The sequence below is a fragment of the Diadema antillarum genome, unplaced genomic scaffold, assembly GCF_040938485.1.
Source record: "Diadema antillarum isolate AM-2024a unplaced genomic scaffold, OU_Dant_1.0 seq00000247_RagTag, whole genome shotgun sequence".
Classification (NCBI taxonomy): Eukaryota; Metazoa; Echinodermata; class Echinoidea; order Diadematoida; family Diadematidae; genus Diadema; species Diadema antillarum.
Genome location: NW_027271291.1, coordinates 692,156 through 708,679, shown reverse-complemented (window position 1 = coordinate 708,679; position 16,524 = coordinate 692,156). Strand labels below are relative to the sequence as shown.

The 16,524-nt window shown below is 39.9% G+C and overlaps 1 protein-coding gene across 1 annotated transcript in view; it reads right to left on the bottom strand.

Moving 5' to 3' along the window:
- Positions 1–15,161, bottom strand: part of LOC139729588 (uncharacterized) — a 29,542-nt gene extending 14,381 nt beyond the window's left edge. The window contains exons 1-7 of the mRNA XM_071640511.1: positions 14,864–15,161; positions 8,391–8,628; positions 7,625–7,686; positions 4,510–4,614; positions 3,526–3,708; positions 2,101–2,226; positions 757–867 (exon numbers count right to left, since the gene is read on the bottom strand). Coding sequence (XP_071496612.1) covers positions 757–867; positions 2,101–2,226; positions 3,526–3,708; positions 4,510–4,614; positions 7,625–7,686; positions 8,391–8,628; positions 14,864–15,086 — 1,048 coding nt within the window. The 5' untranslated portion in view covers positions 15,087–15,161. The remainder of the gene's footprint in view (positions 1–756; positions 868–2,100; positions 2,227–3,525; positions 3,709–4,509; positions 4,615–7,624; positions 7,687–8,390; positions 8,629–14,863) is intronic.
- Positions 15,162–16,524: the final 1,363 nt, after the last annotated feature.

Below are 16,524 nucleotides of genomic sequence, written 5' to 3'. Positions count from 1 at the left end.
ACAGAATACATTTATGTTTTGAAGTGCCATAAAAGGTTTATAACTTCCAATTCTTTTTCTTTTCTGTCTTTTTGTCACGAACTACAATTATTATAATGTTGAGAGGTTGAGAATGTGTCGCTTCCTATTGGCAATATTGTTTCTACCGATGCGATGCAGATGATAATAAATAATCTTCTCTTACACCAGCTGAAGGTATGCATCACTGTGTCAGATTCATACATCATATCAAATGTGATGTGTTCATCCACTGGATGCGATGACCTCTGGCAAAATTAGCAAATGGGAAATCAGCTTGCCATATCTTTTTTAATCATCTGAATTAATTGCTTTGTCAAACTGGTGTTTAGGTCTTACTCTGCTGATGCTTCTGGTGGGCTTCTGTCGATTTTGTTTTTACTTTGTTTTTGTTTTTCTTTCGATATGTCTATAAACTACAATATGCATAAACTGACATGATTGTAATGGCGTATTTACCAGGAACAATTTTGCAGTATCTCAATAGCAGTACTGTTGATGGGTGTAAAATCATGGCGTGCTTCATTATGTATACATGAGAAATAATACCAATATATGAATAGAAGTTTGTAAATTGCATATAAATGTAACGTGTAAACACACACAAACACACATTATATTCTTATACACAAATAATACAAACAAATGTATAGATAGGGGCCTAACTAAGGTATAGACAAAGATATACCAGGTAGATTAATTATATGCTCTATATTATCACAAATACACTGCACTCACTTTGATATTGGCACCGCTGACCAAGAAACTCGTCGGTGCACACACAAGTGTAGGTGCCACCACTCGACACACACTGGCCACCATTTTCACACGGTAAGGATGTGCAGGGATCTACATAGAGAGATATTACCACGCAAGATGTTCATTAGGTGTGAAGAGATGTCTCGGCGCTTTCCATCATAATTATGATTATCATGATGGTGCTCACTTTTCGAACCCAATCATGTTAATGATGACTACGCTAGAATGACTGACATTGGGATATTTTATTTCATTTCTGTCCCCATCTCCTTCCGATTCTATTACGACAGACTTAGAATACGTTTGGTAAGTAATAATGATACAAAACTATATAATAGACAACTATTACTGGTAGGAGATCAAAAACATTAGGTGATATTTGGAAATCAGTGACCATAATCCTCTGTACCCGTGAAAGTGAGAAAAACCCAACCAAATGTCTCATATTAAAAAAATCAAAAACATCTCACCAACTTCCTGTGATATTGGTAAACTATATATGTCATGCAACCAAGTGAAAACTTCTACCATATCGGTGCTCTTTCACAGGACACACAACCACAAGAAATGGTGAAAAAGTCGATGTGTAAGTTGGTTAAAATGACAGTGCAATTCGCCTTACAAACAAAAAGTTATGTAAATAAGTGAAATTAAAAGGTGCTGCTTAATCAAACTATCGCATGTTTTAGAACTGAGAGACGGCGAATCTCGTCTGATTTGTAAACTGAGACAGCAACTTCCATTATATTTGAAGAAGAAAGTAACAAGAGTACCAATAGGTACACTCTAACACAACGTATGACGTACAAAGAGACTAAAAAAAGTACAGAAAATCTGCACATTTTCAGTTATGCACTCTTTATGCTATACACAGTCTTGTTTTAGTTCGCCAGTTACAGTGACTGTGATAATTATGGTGGTCTATATTTAATCCGTATGAGGATATCTTCAGTCCCTTGAGGGACAACAATGCTAATGCTGAGAATTACCAACGTAAGGGAAGGAGAATAATCATTCTGCGTGATGTAGTATAAATGCTCCAAGGCATATGGCTGAGAAACATTTTAATCGCCAGTATTCTATGGCAATGTTGTCGTCCTACAAAGATTGCGCTGGCAACAGCACCGTGTACTGTGGCTTTCTTGCACTTCCTATTCCAAATCAACGAAGGCCGGTCCGCGGGAAAAGGTGTACACACTTTAACACATCGGAAAATATTGCCCCCCCCCCCCCCCCAAAAAAAAAAAAAGGAAAAAAAAAAGAAGGAAAAAAAAAGAACACGGAGAGGAAAAGTAGACAAACAAAACAATGTAGTAATATTACCTGGTGGAACTTCACAGTTAGTTCCGGTATAACCACCACTGCAGATACATTGGACATTTCCGACCGAATTTAAGAAGCAAATTCCCCCGTTGTGACACGGGTTCGGTGTTACGTGACATGGGTGAACTATGTCGGGTCAAGGAGGGGTTAAAGGTTAGATACAAAGAGAGAAAGAGGGTAAGAGACGTGGGGTGAGTGGTGGAAAAAAACCAAAAAAAAAAAGCAAAGAAAGATTGAGGTTTTGTAACGTTAATCGTTAGCAAAGATATATATCGAACGTCTTTTAAATTTAACATCAGTTGTCGTCTCCAAGAACTCGAAGCATAATTGAATTGTGTTGCTTTTAAGCAAAGATAAATAAAAGTAATTCTCGACTGGGTAATAGAATACTTTACGAAAGCAGAAGGATTTTAGGCGGCTATCTCTCAGCTTTTCCTTTTTAAACTCACACTTTATTAAATATACTCAGATTTTTTTTTTCCAAGAAGAAAGCCACAAGATTAAAGCTGAAGCTACGCACAGAAAATATGAAAATTGCCCCATTTATACGAAAAGGTAAGTGTAATGGTTAAAATAGCGATGCTCGATAAAAGTAAAATGAAAAGATAAAAACTAAAACTAGATGCAGACAATTTGAAAATTGCCCCCTCTATACGCAAAGGATAAAAGTGTAAAGGTTAAGATAACAATGTTTATTATGCTCGATTAAAGAAATACACAGTCGGTGATGATCATAATATCAACAAACACATCCACCATCACCTATGTGTATACTGATACATTAAAATGAAAGCGAATAGTATCATTAATTAAATCTAATTGTCTGTATGCAGTTAGTTCACCAGCAATGCATGCACCTGCCTTGTAACAATTTGTGAGTCTGTATACAACTGGTATACTTGTAAATGAATGAAGCTCTTTTCCAATCAATTATCATCTATTGGGTCAAAAGACAATTTGATTACTTCCTATTAATAGTGGATATTATTTCTTGTCTTGATAGCACTTAGTAAGTATGAGTCAAGTCTAAATATGCGTTTTCTTTGTCTCATGCATATAGCCTGATGTGTCCAAGAGAAAAGTTGTGGATAAAAAGTACATGTACATGTATATCGTGACTAAAAGATGTCTGGGGAAAAATGGAAAATAAGCTCGATTCATATTCCCTCTTATTGAATTGTCTACCCCGTGAAACTGCTAGTCATCATACCTATGCTCTCGGCAGCATCTGCAATCATTTTTCTTTCCTATAGAATCTATCACGTTGCACACTAGTGAAACGGATAATAGTTTATGTTTATATCATTCGGACACGACATGGCTATATAGGATCTTGTGATAGTCCTTCTTGTTTGTTTTGTTCTGTTGTTTTGCTTGTTTATAATCATGTATATTTGTTTGTTCTTTGCCGTTAATACAACTTACCTGGAGACTCCGTAACCGTGGTTTCGACAGTCACATCGATGATAGTGGTGGGTACCGGGCAAGCTTGATTGATTTCATATGAACCGTCCAGACACTGGCAGACGTACGACCCGGGACTCTGACCGGACCGCAAGCACTGGAGACCATTGGGCCCGCATGTGCCTTCCGCACACACGTCGACTTCTGCTCATGCGCAACGGACGAGAGGAAAAAATGCAAACTAGGACTAAAACTAAGCTGAATAAGCTTGAATAAGCTATCATTAGCAAGGAATGTGATTGTAATCGTGTAAAAGACCTATTCGGTTTGGGCGTTATTTTTCATGTTTACGTCTATTGCAGCCATGAGTGGGGGAGGGCATGATTTATTATGCACTAACATCGCAATGCACCTGACTCATTGCACAACCCATTGATTCATCTGTTGTTATTGTTGTTTATTAAGAAAACATAAATGGGGCAATAAATGGGGACTCAGGCTGTTCTTTTTTCTGGAATCCTCGGATCGAACTATGGCCAACATAGTCATAGTATGTTAGCCATTAGTGTTTTAAACCCGAACAATAGGATCTATAGACAAGGAGTGATCTGGGACGCAGTTGCAAGACAGCATGACAACATGACAGCAAGCTTTACAGGAATGCATGACTATGGCCGGTCAATGCAGCGGTGGCAATCATTGAACTACATAGCAGAGAAACATACCAAATCATCAGCTCGGCTGCGGCTCTGTACGGGTCGCTAAATACTAGTACAGGTTAAATTCTACTGCAGGAAACTAAACTGGTTAGACAGTTAGACAGGCAGCCGATATGCACAGGGTTTTTAAAATGGCCCTCTCTAAGGGGGATTTTTCATTCAGTGACTGCATACTGCATGTAGCTCCTATAGACAGGTGGCCGCTAAGGCAGGTTTGATTGAATTCATACGTTTACTGTTTTCCAAGGTATACAGGCGGAGCAACCAAGAAAACCGAATTACTCACCGTCGCACACAGTTCCCGTAAAGCCACTGGCGCAGATGCAGTGGAACCCTCCCGATACCCGATTGCACGTTCCACCATTGTTGCAGGGCGACGGGTTACACGGATCTAATTGCATCACATTTGAAAATAAAACACAAGAAAATGCTCTTACTCTTTGCCGTTCGTTATAAATAAAGGGACATACCATTATAAAGGAATTGGTTTAATCACATCTCGCACGCCATACATACGAAATGACAAGCCATTGCAGATACAATCGATTAAACCTCTCTCTCTTATACAAAAAACAACAACAAACGAACAAACAAGCAAACACACAATCAAACATACAAAATATTCAGAGCGAAGGCGTAGAATATCTCTATATCTCTACCCCCCCCCCCACCAATACACACGATATACATAACAGAAACACACACATGAACCATATCTTTGAAGGAAAAAAAGTGCGGAAAAAAAGGATAGATACTAGGTGTTGAAAATGGCCTCTCAACTGGCAGCCGATATATCACTCGGTTAAATATACTTTTCGGGCGTACCGTATATCATCGTATTGCAGAAGCAACAAGAAAATTCAAAACATTAGCCGTGTGTGAATTCTGCTAAAGATAGCAATGGGGGCGTGAGGAAGAAGAAGATGAAAACACGAAGCTTCTATATTTTCACATTCTTCGTAAGTAAATATCGGAAGGAACGTTCTCTCGGGGGTGTGCCAGATCTAAAAAACACATTGAATCTCTTTGGTCAGACCCAAGGAGACATCATGCGACCTTTGACCTCATATTTGCTTGTTCATGTCTCCGTGCAGATTTCAGTGCTATTCTTTGGGTATACGATTTTCTCTTTATTAACATTACGCACCGGCTAAAGGATGCAACAAAGAATGGCCCACTTTGTAAACATGCCATTCTCAGCCACTCCTTAACTGTCTTTGTTTGGAAATAGGTGGGACTTTCATCGCTTTTTTTTTCGGGGGGGGGGGGTGATTGGTTCTTCCAAAGTACTAGTAGATTCTCATCAGATATGGTGTAAGAACATACTGCGGGGGGGGGGGGGGGGGCAGATGGGTACAAAAAAGTAGCACAGCGCTCTCTATGAAACACAACTGTTGAATAAAGTCTGAACGCGTTAGGTGGTGAGCATCAGCTCTCACAGTTCCTCAAGTTGCCTAAATGTCTGCTAAATGTGCGGCGGAAGGATTATGAAACCGCTCTCTGTTTCTTTGAGAATTATAGAGCTCCTTTCACTTCCCAGTGACTGTCGGAACGAGTTGACTGCTAGCGTCCTGGTGTTCTCACAGAATCTCGACCAATACTGTTCAAGTTACACAACGAGCACGATAGTCATAACGTACAGAGGCATACCAATTGCGTTTTGTTTGCGCGGGGAATCTTATTTTCCTTTCTTTCGATTGAAATCGAAATCAAAGTTTGGTATTTGGTTGCTTTTATTTGGGTGTTTGACAGAGTCGTTTTCTCCTTCCCACCGACATGGACGGACAATCATTCCCCTAGTCGTCTGCGCTCAGCAGTGTGTAAAGAAAATCACTGCAGCGTGAGTTCCGCATTCCTTAAAGACAGCAATGGGAATCAGACCAGCTATAATCGGATTGCGAAGAAGACACGTCCAAATGATGAGTCGAGTTTAAACATGGGCATGCAACCTAAAGGAGAGTTATTTCATGATAGAGGTCATCTAAATCCTATACTCTTTTTCTTCCTTTTGACACTGTCGCTGATAATTGCACACGCAAATGGATTAAACAATAATAATGAACATCTTTTATTCACGTCGATCAATCAATACAAAAAGGGAGAGGAGTGACCCATCGTTTCGATTGGTGTGTGAGAATGCTCGAAATGCATTTATGATTCTCGAGTTCATTCACCTTTTTGATATGTATCTCGGATATTTCGATAAAACTGAAATTAACTTGGAAGAGTCTTTAAAACCGAAACGCTACTGATAATACAACTTTTTGAACAAGAGGTCAAAATGCGGCCGGATCCCTAACAAACCAAAGAACCATTGTCTATATGGACATAGGATTCCCCTTGGTGTTCAAAAACAGACATCTAAGCGGAGTTGCACCGAAACGCATCAAGTGTTTCTTTTTTAACAAAAGAATTGCCCATTAACCACAACCAAACAATACAAGCTTCTAGCAAACCCATTTAAGGACACGTAGAATATTTGCAAATCCTAGATTTCTCTCAATGGGGACGAAAGTAAACTTCACTGCAAACTTGCAGGGTCAGTGTTTCGACATGGCTAATCTACTTCTGCGTTGATGAGGAAATCAAAATGCACAGTTTCTCTCAAAGCGAGGATGAAAAAAGAATCAGTGTTACTAGAAAAGCTGACAATATACTTGAGTTCTTTGTGCCATACAATCCTTAATATTCTTTGATATTCTCCCCATAGTTCCTATCTTCCATGATCTGCTATACGTTCGAATAATCTCTCACATTCATACACACACTGAAAGTCAATCCTTGTGCTTAACAAACGAGGCAAAGAATTATTACATTAAGTATCACTTGTGATTCTAAGGGTAGGACCGGCTTTCGCTTCTATTACTTTCCGTCCACTTACACAAGCATCTTCTGTCTCCATCTTCTTTGTGTACGTGACTACATGGAAACGGAGATGTAGTTGAAAGTAGAAAACACACACACACACACACACACACACACGCACACACACACACACACACACACACATAGCCTATATATATACTGTATATAATGTACGTATACAAAGTTAATTTACAGTAACTACATCTTCCATCGTTGTATGTTTTGTATCTGCCATTTTTGGCAAAAATTGGCAAAATGTATCTTGAAGCAGTTGATGTTGAAATCTCACCTAATTCATTATGTTCATTACTTCGTTATGGTTCGTTATGCTCAAGACTTCTATTCCATCCATGTTTGGATATAAATAGAAAACTGAGGAACACCTAAGGTTGAAAGCTCCTATTACCCAGCTGGCATCGTGCGACATCCCTTGTCTTCATTGTCACAGTTGAATATGTATGTGTATACACTGTATGTATATGTATACATAGTGTAGTATATTCACTATTTGTAAAGCTCACGGAAGGGACACTTACCCGTTAACGTAAACGACCTCACGTTAGTCCAAAATGTGTTGTATCTCTGCACAAATGATCCTCTAAAAGAAAGTAACGTATGAAGAAAAAGGTTATGAAGATAATTATGATAACATGCCATTCGATACTTGAAAATAAACTCGAGAAGGAACGGTTATGAAGCTAACCACGAAAAGGATTTCCGACGGAGATTCCAATTTAGAACGTCACAATATGTGTCCTAGTGGAATTGTATTTAAAAGGATTTTTCTTTTGAGAGACAAAGGAGGAACAAAAAATGGAGGAGAAAAAGGGGGAACAAGATAACATGTCAATTAAAGACTCAGAGAATTCCGGTGTGATATTCACTGCTATGCAGATGAATCATGAATCTTGCCCGGCTGAAATTCATGTTCGATTATTAGGACCTATCACAATATCCCTGATGAAAAGAACATTCTTAGTTTGAAACTAGAAATGGCTGGTTAACCATTACGTTACCATTACTATGGACACATTGTCGAACGCCATGTCATCATCAAAAAGCAGACAGATATTCTTTTTCGTTTGATGAAATAGTCGTCATACCAGACAAACATCAAAACTACAATCCAGTCATTTATCAACGCCTGTAGTTCTTGGAACATCAGAATTCCTGTAGCAGCTGTGCACAAGTAATTGGAGTAGCTATATAATTAGTGTGTCGTTGTAAAGTGAATAACAAATAATCTGTCTTCACCATCATGCCCCTTGTTTTACACGAGACAATGAGTAAAATGAAACTCACATGAACTCAATTTCACCGTCTATGTCATTTGGAGCTGTCCAGGAGAATGTGATACTCGTCTTGGCCCTATTACTGCTGTGGGTTAGGGTATTGGCGCGAAAATCGGCTGGACAGTCCAGTCTCTGTGCTTCGCCCGTGTCGTCTTCACCAAAGATCCCGATGGGTGTGATCGAACCAACCGCACGTGCTTGAATTATAAATCCTTTGAAGGAATTCCCCGTTGTGGCGTTGAGCGTCACTGAAAGAAAATATGATTGATAAAAATAACAATAATCATGATCATATAATGTTGTCATTTCTTTGGACGCGTATTGTAACTGATTTGATCAGATGGGCTTTCTTCATCATAACAATGTGAGGCACGAGCAGGGCCTACATGTATGGTATAGGTTGCGTCATTCTCATCGTTGCTGGCATCACAGGGGGAATTACATGCACCCCAACGATAGAATTGTGTTAATTCAATAAATGAAGCTATGTAAGTAGTATACATCGGTGAAGTTTGAGAAATGTCCGACGATCCGTTCAAAGTTCTGCAAATTTCAAAAGTATGGTTAGTTCCATGTGGCGTATCGCACGACGTTATCAAGGACAACGATGTGAAGAAAATCTAAAGAGAATTCAACTTTTTTTAAATATTTCTAGCAAAATGAAAGAACTATTTACATCTATAGACTACTTCTTTCAGAAGGCAGGGGAATGATCGCCATAACGTGAGCAAATAAGATAGGAAAAATGCAAAAGCGCATTTTTCATTTAAAAATAAAATTTGTAGAGTTCCTATTACTTAAATATGCGTAGGCTACACATGGTATTCTGCATTCACTGAATTCACATGTACAGAGAAATTTACTCCAAATGTATGTGTTGATTCGGTTAATGTAATACTTTGTAACATAGACCAATAATGACGAATATGATACATCCATGATGTCTACATAAATATATGCGCGTTTCTATAAAATAATATTTTTGCCATCACTGATTCCACACGTAATTTGGAGCTACCTAACATTCACGAAAAATACCGAGATCTTCCACTATTCTCGCAGCCCTGAGAATGAAACACTTTCCCTTGCTCAACAGAAAGAGAGTACTGCAACATTCTTATATTCCACAGCTCCGCATAATCTAACGTTCTCAAACGGTCTCCGATCAGTACGTAACCCTTGACTTATTGCCTCCCATTATTTCGACCGCTGCATTCCTTTCTGATGACGTGTCAAGTAAGGTGGTTGTTCGGCAGGTTCGCTTTCCTGTATTCTTAAGCCAGGTAATACACTGTTACGTCCGGTCACTATTTCACTAGCGAGCTCTATCACGTGTCTATGGCAACTTTGTTATGGGCATTACAATATCCAATTAAAGCCACACTACAGTATTTCGCACCTGTTGTGGCGCTCATAAATATTATTGTCTTTTATACTGTTGTTATTCTTGTTCACAATTAATAGATCTTCAATTCTGTAATGCTGCGTTTACACCATGTTCGAAACGTAATGTGCCGCGGGTAGATGAGACATTCTCCTGTTTCCCCCTCTTCGTACTCTAGTCTTGTTGCAATGTTCATTCCAGTCGTCGCTTCGGTGAACATAAAGCTATCAGACGCTGTTCTCACGGAGTCTGGTCAGGCTAGACTATCAATATTTTTTCATAAATACTCCATCGATCCGAATCTACAATACTCAGTAATTTATCGAGATTTCAAGTTGACAAAGACTAGTACACGTTTGTGTCGATAGGGTTTTCACTATCATGAATCATGTGTTCCATACGCGACGACGCTGATAGTGAGCTGTTGTTGACTTCTATACCACGCCAAACAAAAGATAACACTTGTACGTCTTTCATACTGGCGGGATAAACGCGTTCGGTCACTCATCAAGGCTGTCTGAACGACGTTAAGACAACAAGGTTAAAACTAACTTATGTGCGCATCATGGATATTCGTGTGTTTTCGGAAGTACATTTTTGAGTTTATCTTATCACGGACCCTACCACAAGGGTCCATGACTTAATCATGGAGTTATGTTGCTATAGCTCCATGATATTAGACCGTAATGAATAAGTAAGTTAACAAATTAACAGCATGGTTGTTTGTTTTCGTGCCGCCCAGTCACGAACCATTATTTGGTCACCTACTCCCTTCGATTAAGTTTCTATTACGGCAGGAATTCACGTAGTTGTTTCTACTTAGGGCAAACCTCTGGTGAGCTTTGTGGTTGTCAAGGGCAACATTTGTGAACAAGGCACGCAGCGACTTCGAATACATCTTATAACGAAACGGTCCATCTGCAGCTTATAATGTGCATGCAATATTCAAGAGCAAAACGCAGCATATGGCGACGAAATATAAGCCCTTAGGAACTTACATGTAGGACATTATCCCATTTCATAAAGTCTGTGTTTGCGTACTGCTCTTCGTAAAGAGGGTGTAAGCTATCCATTACTTTTGACAGAATTAATGAGTGCAAATTATGCTCTAGTTTATGGACCGATATTGTTCTAACAAGTTTCTGCGTACGATGACATAAAATCCGGTTTGTCATCAGGACGAACCAGGTTATCTAGCCAATGAACCCTTAAAACTGTTTTGACGCGGCTGTCTGCTCGGCAGTATTAGACCCCGTTTACAGTGCGGGGCCGGGCTCGGCCGCGGCTCGGCCGCGGCCGAGCCCGGCCTCAATTGCGCGGCCGAGCCCCACAATTTTGTCCGTTTACACTGCTGGGCTCGGCCGCGCTTTTGATTCAAACCTTTCAATGTTTTGTCGTAGTGGCGCTCTGCTTGTAAACAAATGCAATTTGGTATTGTCTGGTTTTCAGACCCTTTGCCAAATGAATTTCGTGGCGACGAAGTCGCCGTTCGGGCAAAGGCCTTTGCCGAAGGAAAGAATCCTTTGCAGGACAAAACCACCCTAAACTATATTAGTTTTCGACGTTGAGGGGGTTAATATCCTGAATAGCGAAAGATACAGGCAGAGGGTTTGGAAGCCAGACTAAAGTTGGCCGCGCAATTGGCCGCGCATTTGGCCCAGTTTGCGTTTACACCAAGAAAAGGCCGGGCTCGGCCGCGGCCGAGCCGCGGCCGAGACCACCTCCAGAGCGAGGCCAAATGCGAGGCCAAATTTGGCCGCGCATTTGGCCTTTTGCGCGTTTACACCGAAGCGGGGCTTGGCACGGCCGCGGCCGAGCCGCGGCCGAGCCTCGCACTGTAAACGGGGTCTTTGTTTAGGCGCTAACATCAATTTGGACAACATAGCTGGGTGCCATACCATGTCCGTGATCCGCAAACCCATTAATCAAGAGTAGCTTTGAGTAGGGACTGTCTGGTCTCCAAACAGACAACAATGTCAATTACGTGGTGGAAGAAGATAATCATGACCTGTTAGTCTTTTGATGCGGGTATAAGGACACCCGGACTATTATTAAACTGATAAACTGACAAAACACCCTCCGCTCGAACTGGAGTTCAATGTCAACGTCGTACATACATCACGGATGATTAATAGGCACGAGATGGGGAGGTAACCCCGCTGACCTGTGCTGACTGGAGCTGAGACGACACGCCACGTGTGTAGAATATTGAGACATTAATTGATGAGCAGCAATTTCAAGGCAATTAGGACTGTGCATGTCGTGTCATTATACTTATTTTCATGAGGGTATACATGTAATGCAATGTGGATAGGGCAAGGGAAGGGATAGTAATTTTTCCAGACGAGATTATGAGGATGAGGTAGCATTCCTGTTTTAACACTAAGGCAGCAATACCAACGTCGACCAACAACACAGCTTAATAAGTCTACACTACATTCATCTCAACGTGTACAAATTTCTATCATAAAAAAAAAAAACTATTTTGACATTACATGCGTGGTGTCTGTGTTTTTGGTAGCCGTACCTCAACTCCCTTGCAATGTGTTATTACTTTCCCTAACAAAGTTTTTCTTTAGATACATTCTGGTTTGGTGAAATGCTGTAGTACAGGCTGATGATATCACATTAGAAATGAGTGGGGTCGAAACTACAATTCTGTGTCCATCAGGAAAAAAAAAACCAACAGCTTCCTATTCCTACAATTTCTTTAGCTCCGTTATTCTACGAGTTCGTTGCGCGTCCATCATAGGCCTGGCATAAATAAATTGTGGTAGCTGAGACGTCTTGAAATTGAAACTCCAGACATGCATCGTATTCCGTGGCAACTGGAGCTGGGAAACGGTCATCCATCTTTAATCCGAACAGGAGCGAAGTTTGCTGTTCCGCTTTTCTCACAGCATTAAGTCATGAGCAATGGCTATAAGCTGGAAGTAGCCCTGATGTCGTCACAATGCATTCCCTTTTTTCTCATGTCTAAGCGTAGGGTGTCTGCCATTGTGTGTCACGTAATATTAGTGTGTCCTCCATGCCGACGATATAGGCTTACACCTCCGTGTAAAATGTCAACAAAGGACTTAATGAACAATATCGATCTTCATTTCGCGTTCACACACGTACACACACACTTGGTTCTTTGGTTAACTATAAGAAACAAAGCCGCAGTATGTAAATTGTATACTACTATAGTGTTACATTTTGCAGACGATGAGGCGTACATTGTAAGAGAACCGCGCTAAGATGGAATATGATGCTTTATAATCCAAGTTACAGACTGACCCACCGAGTGAGTATCAAAACAATTGGCGTCTGTTGGCTGTATGACTTATTCGTCGGAGCGAGCCGAAGGATGAAAACCCACGGCCCACATTAATAATAATCAATGAATACAGTTCTAATCATAACACACATAGACATTTGCACTCGATGCCTGCGCTCATGCACCGCACGCTATCCTTTTTAACATTTATACCTCTGTTGAGGAAAAAGTTGAAAAAAATGAGGACAGTTTTGTAAACTAACAAGCAAAGCCGCCGCCTCCATTTCAGCAGAGTGCTATGATGAATACGGTATGACGAGACCAATGCGTTGTCGTTTGTGTTTTCTTCTCTTTTTTGTGTGTGAATGCATGATATGAAGCACTATAAGATTTTGTCCCTTTTTAGTATAAGGTGATTCAGGATTGTAACTACGCTTCAGTAGCCAACTCGTCTTGGCGTGCCAAAGGTATTTGTACAGTTTTACTCATACATCGGTTGTTATGAAACATTTTTGTGCGTACATGCGTGTTAGTGTCTGTGCGCAGTGCACCTGTGTTGAGAAGTCACCCCTTTTCATGCATCGAAGCTTTTTACCAATATACACACATGCATCCCTCGCTCTCAGCTGGGGAAAGCTCAACGCCATTGTGTTGATCGTCTGTTCGTTATCGCTTCATTGAATTCCCCACGGTAATGGAAAGAGAAAAAAAGCACCGCACCTTTTCATCATTATACTGGCAGCTTTCTCACAATATGGTTATCTGATGATGTCTGATGCATTACTCATAAAAGGGATTCTCTGCTGCGATGAATCATATGAAAACCACCAGAAAATGGCATTAAAAAATCTGATATAGGCAAAATATGAACACTGATTCTATAAATGCTAAAGCTTCAGCCGCTCACTACTTGTTGATGATCAAGAGTTACAATACTCGAATTGATAATGAAAAAATATGGTAACTAAATAGCAACAGTGCATGGTGAATGCCAACGAGAAAATCATGAGGAATAACTTGCGGGAATTAAAAAAAATGGTTCAATGATATCGAGAATAGATGATCATGACCTTATTTCATATTCACAGAATATGTCATTCATTTGACTAGCCTGGAGACTACTAAATTACTATTGTAAGTTGATGAAAGGTTTATCGCCATAATCGTGGATTAACGTTAAAAAATTGTTAATTATTACCAACGGAGAAAAAAAAGTGAAATTACTGTCAACAGACGGGAGATTTCCATTGTTCTTTCTTTTAAAAGACTTGAATACGCAAATTTCCATTTCGCGTAATTTATACATGTATGTCGTATTGTGTCTTTCACAATTCAGACTCATACAATGTAGAAGGCCAAACCAAGGGTGCTCTATTACTCCTAGTCCTGCTAGGATCCATCACTAAATTTATATCAAATGACATAGAAATTGTGCAGTGAGGTGCATCGTATCATAAATATTTTTGACATATCTATCTCTTCGTCGTTGGATGATGGAAAATGTAATACCGTATACACTGTACAACTGGTATAACGTGAATTCAGTCAAATTGAGGCAGAGGAGGCAAAAATAAAAAGAAAAGCCGTCCAGATATTGGTCCTTAACAAGAAACTCGCCGGATAGCAACATATATTTTAAAGGCCAAATCAAAGAGAATTCAATCGAAGTTTTCGAAATCTAAACAAACAAAAACATCGCAGATAGGCCTATGTACACCACTTTTTAAATTTAAATATGACTAATGAATGAAAACGGCAGGTGACACGGGTGAGTTATCTAAACGCTGTCGTCTATTTAAAGACTAATGAGTAATATCATTGTCTTCATAATTCCTCTCACCTTCTATAGGGGCACTTGGTCCATAATATTGAACCTTTGGGTTGATGGTAAACGGGCTGGCGGCCGTCTGAGGCGTATAAGGATGACCTGGAGTTAGGGAGCTGCATGCACTAATTGGTGCCCCACTGCTGTAGGCCCAACTTTGCTCCGTCAAAAGAAGAACTGACCACGTCAGGAGAAAAGTTCTTTGTACCACGTCCGTCAACATGTTGCCAGCATACATGTTTGTATGGCTACCACCCGCAACTCAAACTGCGGCTTTTTTGCCCGCATGAGAAACTGCTACCAGAACTGAAGTTGTTCGAGGTTGTGTGATACAGTCGGGTGGAATGCAAACGATGCGTTGCGGCGATGGACTGGTGTGGGAAGCGCACACAGGTTGTTCTCCGTACGTCTGTACGTACCCTCAGTAAACATGCGTGCACACACACACACAACCACACACACACAATACACCTGTGTATTATAAGTAATAGGTGTGGTTCGTCCAAACCAACGATGACTAATGCTTCGCGAGAAGGTGATTACGAAAGATGCGCTCTTTCTAAATATTCTGCATAATGAAACTCCTTGATTTTGGTGCTACACATTTCCACACGTCCAAGGTTTGCTCAACACTCCTTGTAGAATCATCATGTAAAATATCAGTCTAAGAACTACTGCATCTTATCCTCATGCGAGAAAGTTTAGTATTTACGACGCTACAGGTTGGTAAATGTACAGCCTGTTCCGTGTTGACGTCGTTAAACTGAGCCAAGTTTTAGTCAACGGTCTTCCTCCCGAGGAAAAGCTATTGTGTTTGATCAGCACGGTGTATGCATGACAATAGCCCGTGAACGCGCTTTCCTTTTCATCGATCCACTCCTCAAGGTACAGTCAGAGGGAGGAACTTTACATCGGGGAATTCAAAACAGGGTTTAGAGGGTGGATGCCCCGCAGACAAAGAAGTCAACAAAGAATAAGAAAAAAAAGGGGGAAAGGGTGGAGTGAGACAAGAAAAAAAAAAGGCTGCATAGCGACAGGCAACGTTTCAAAACATCAAAATCTTTATCATACAAGAAGTATTCCAGAGGCAAATTACAGACTTATAGGACTATGTAAAAACTGGTTATGCCATTTATGGGTTTAATGGTTGGGTTTAACGGTTTGTTTCAAAATAAATAATAATTACAGCCGATCGAGGCTGACGTGCAAGAAAAAAATCATAATTATATAAAAAAAAGTTGAGCAGTAAACGTACGTGATGAAAGTGATGATGATAAAAACGTGCCTTCACACACACGAACACACACACACATCTTTATGAATAATATATTTGAATGTTTATATATATATAAATTATGTATATGTATATATTATTCATAGATTGTATATGTATAAATATACATGTATATTAATACACACATTATTGTTATGAATAGACATCATCATTCATTATAGTATTCATATATACACATGATATAATGCACATTCATAGACACCAAGCATATATTATGCACACTCTATGACATATGTATTGATACATTACCGGCAACATGCATAGTGTATAAATAAAACAAACGCATATAATCTCATATGAGATTATACTTATAGGTGGCACAGGCATGTTGAAAAAAATAAATGATCGTGCAAACCCTTTGTCTATTTCATGCCAATACGTC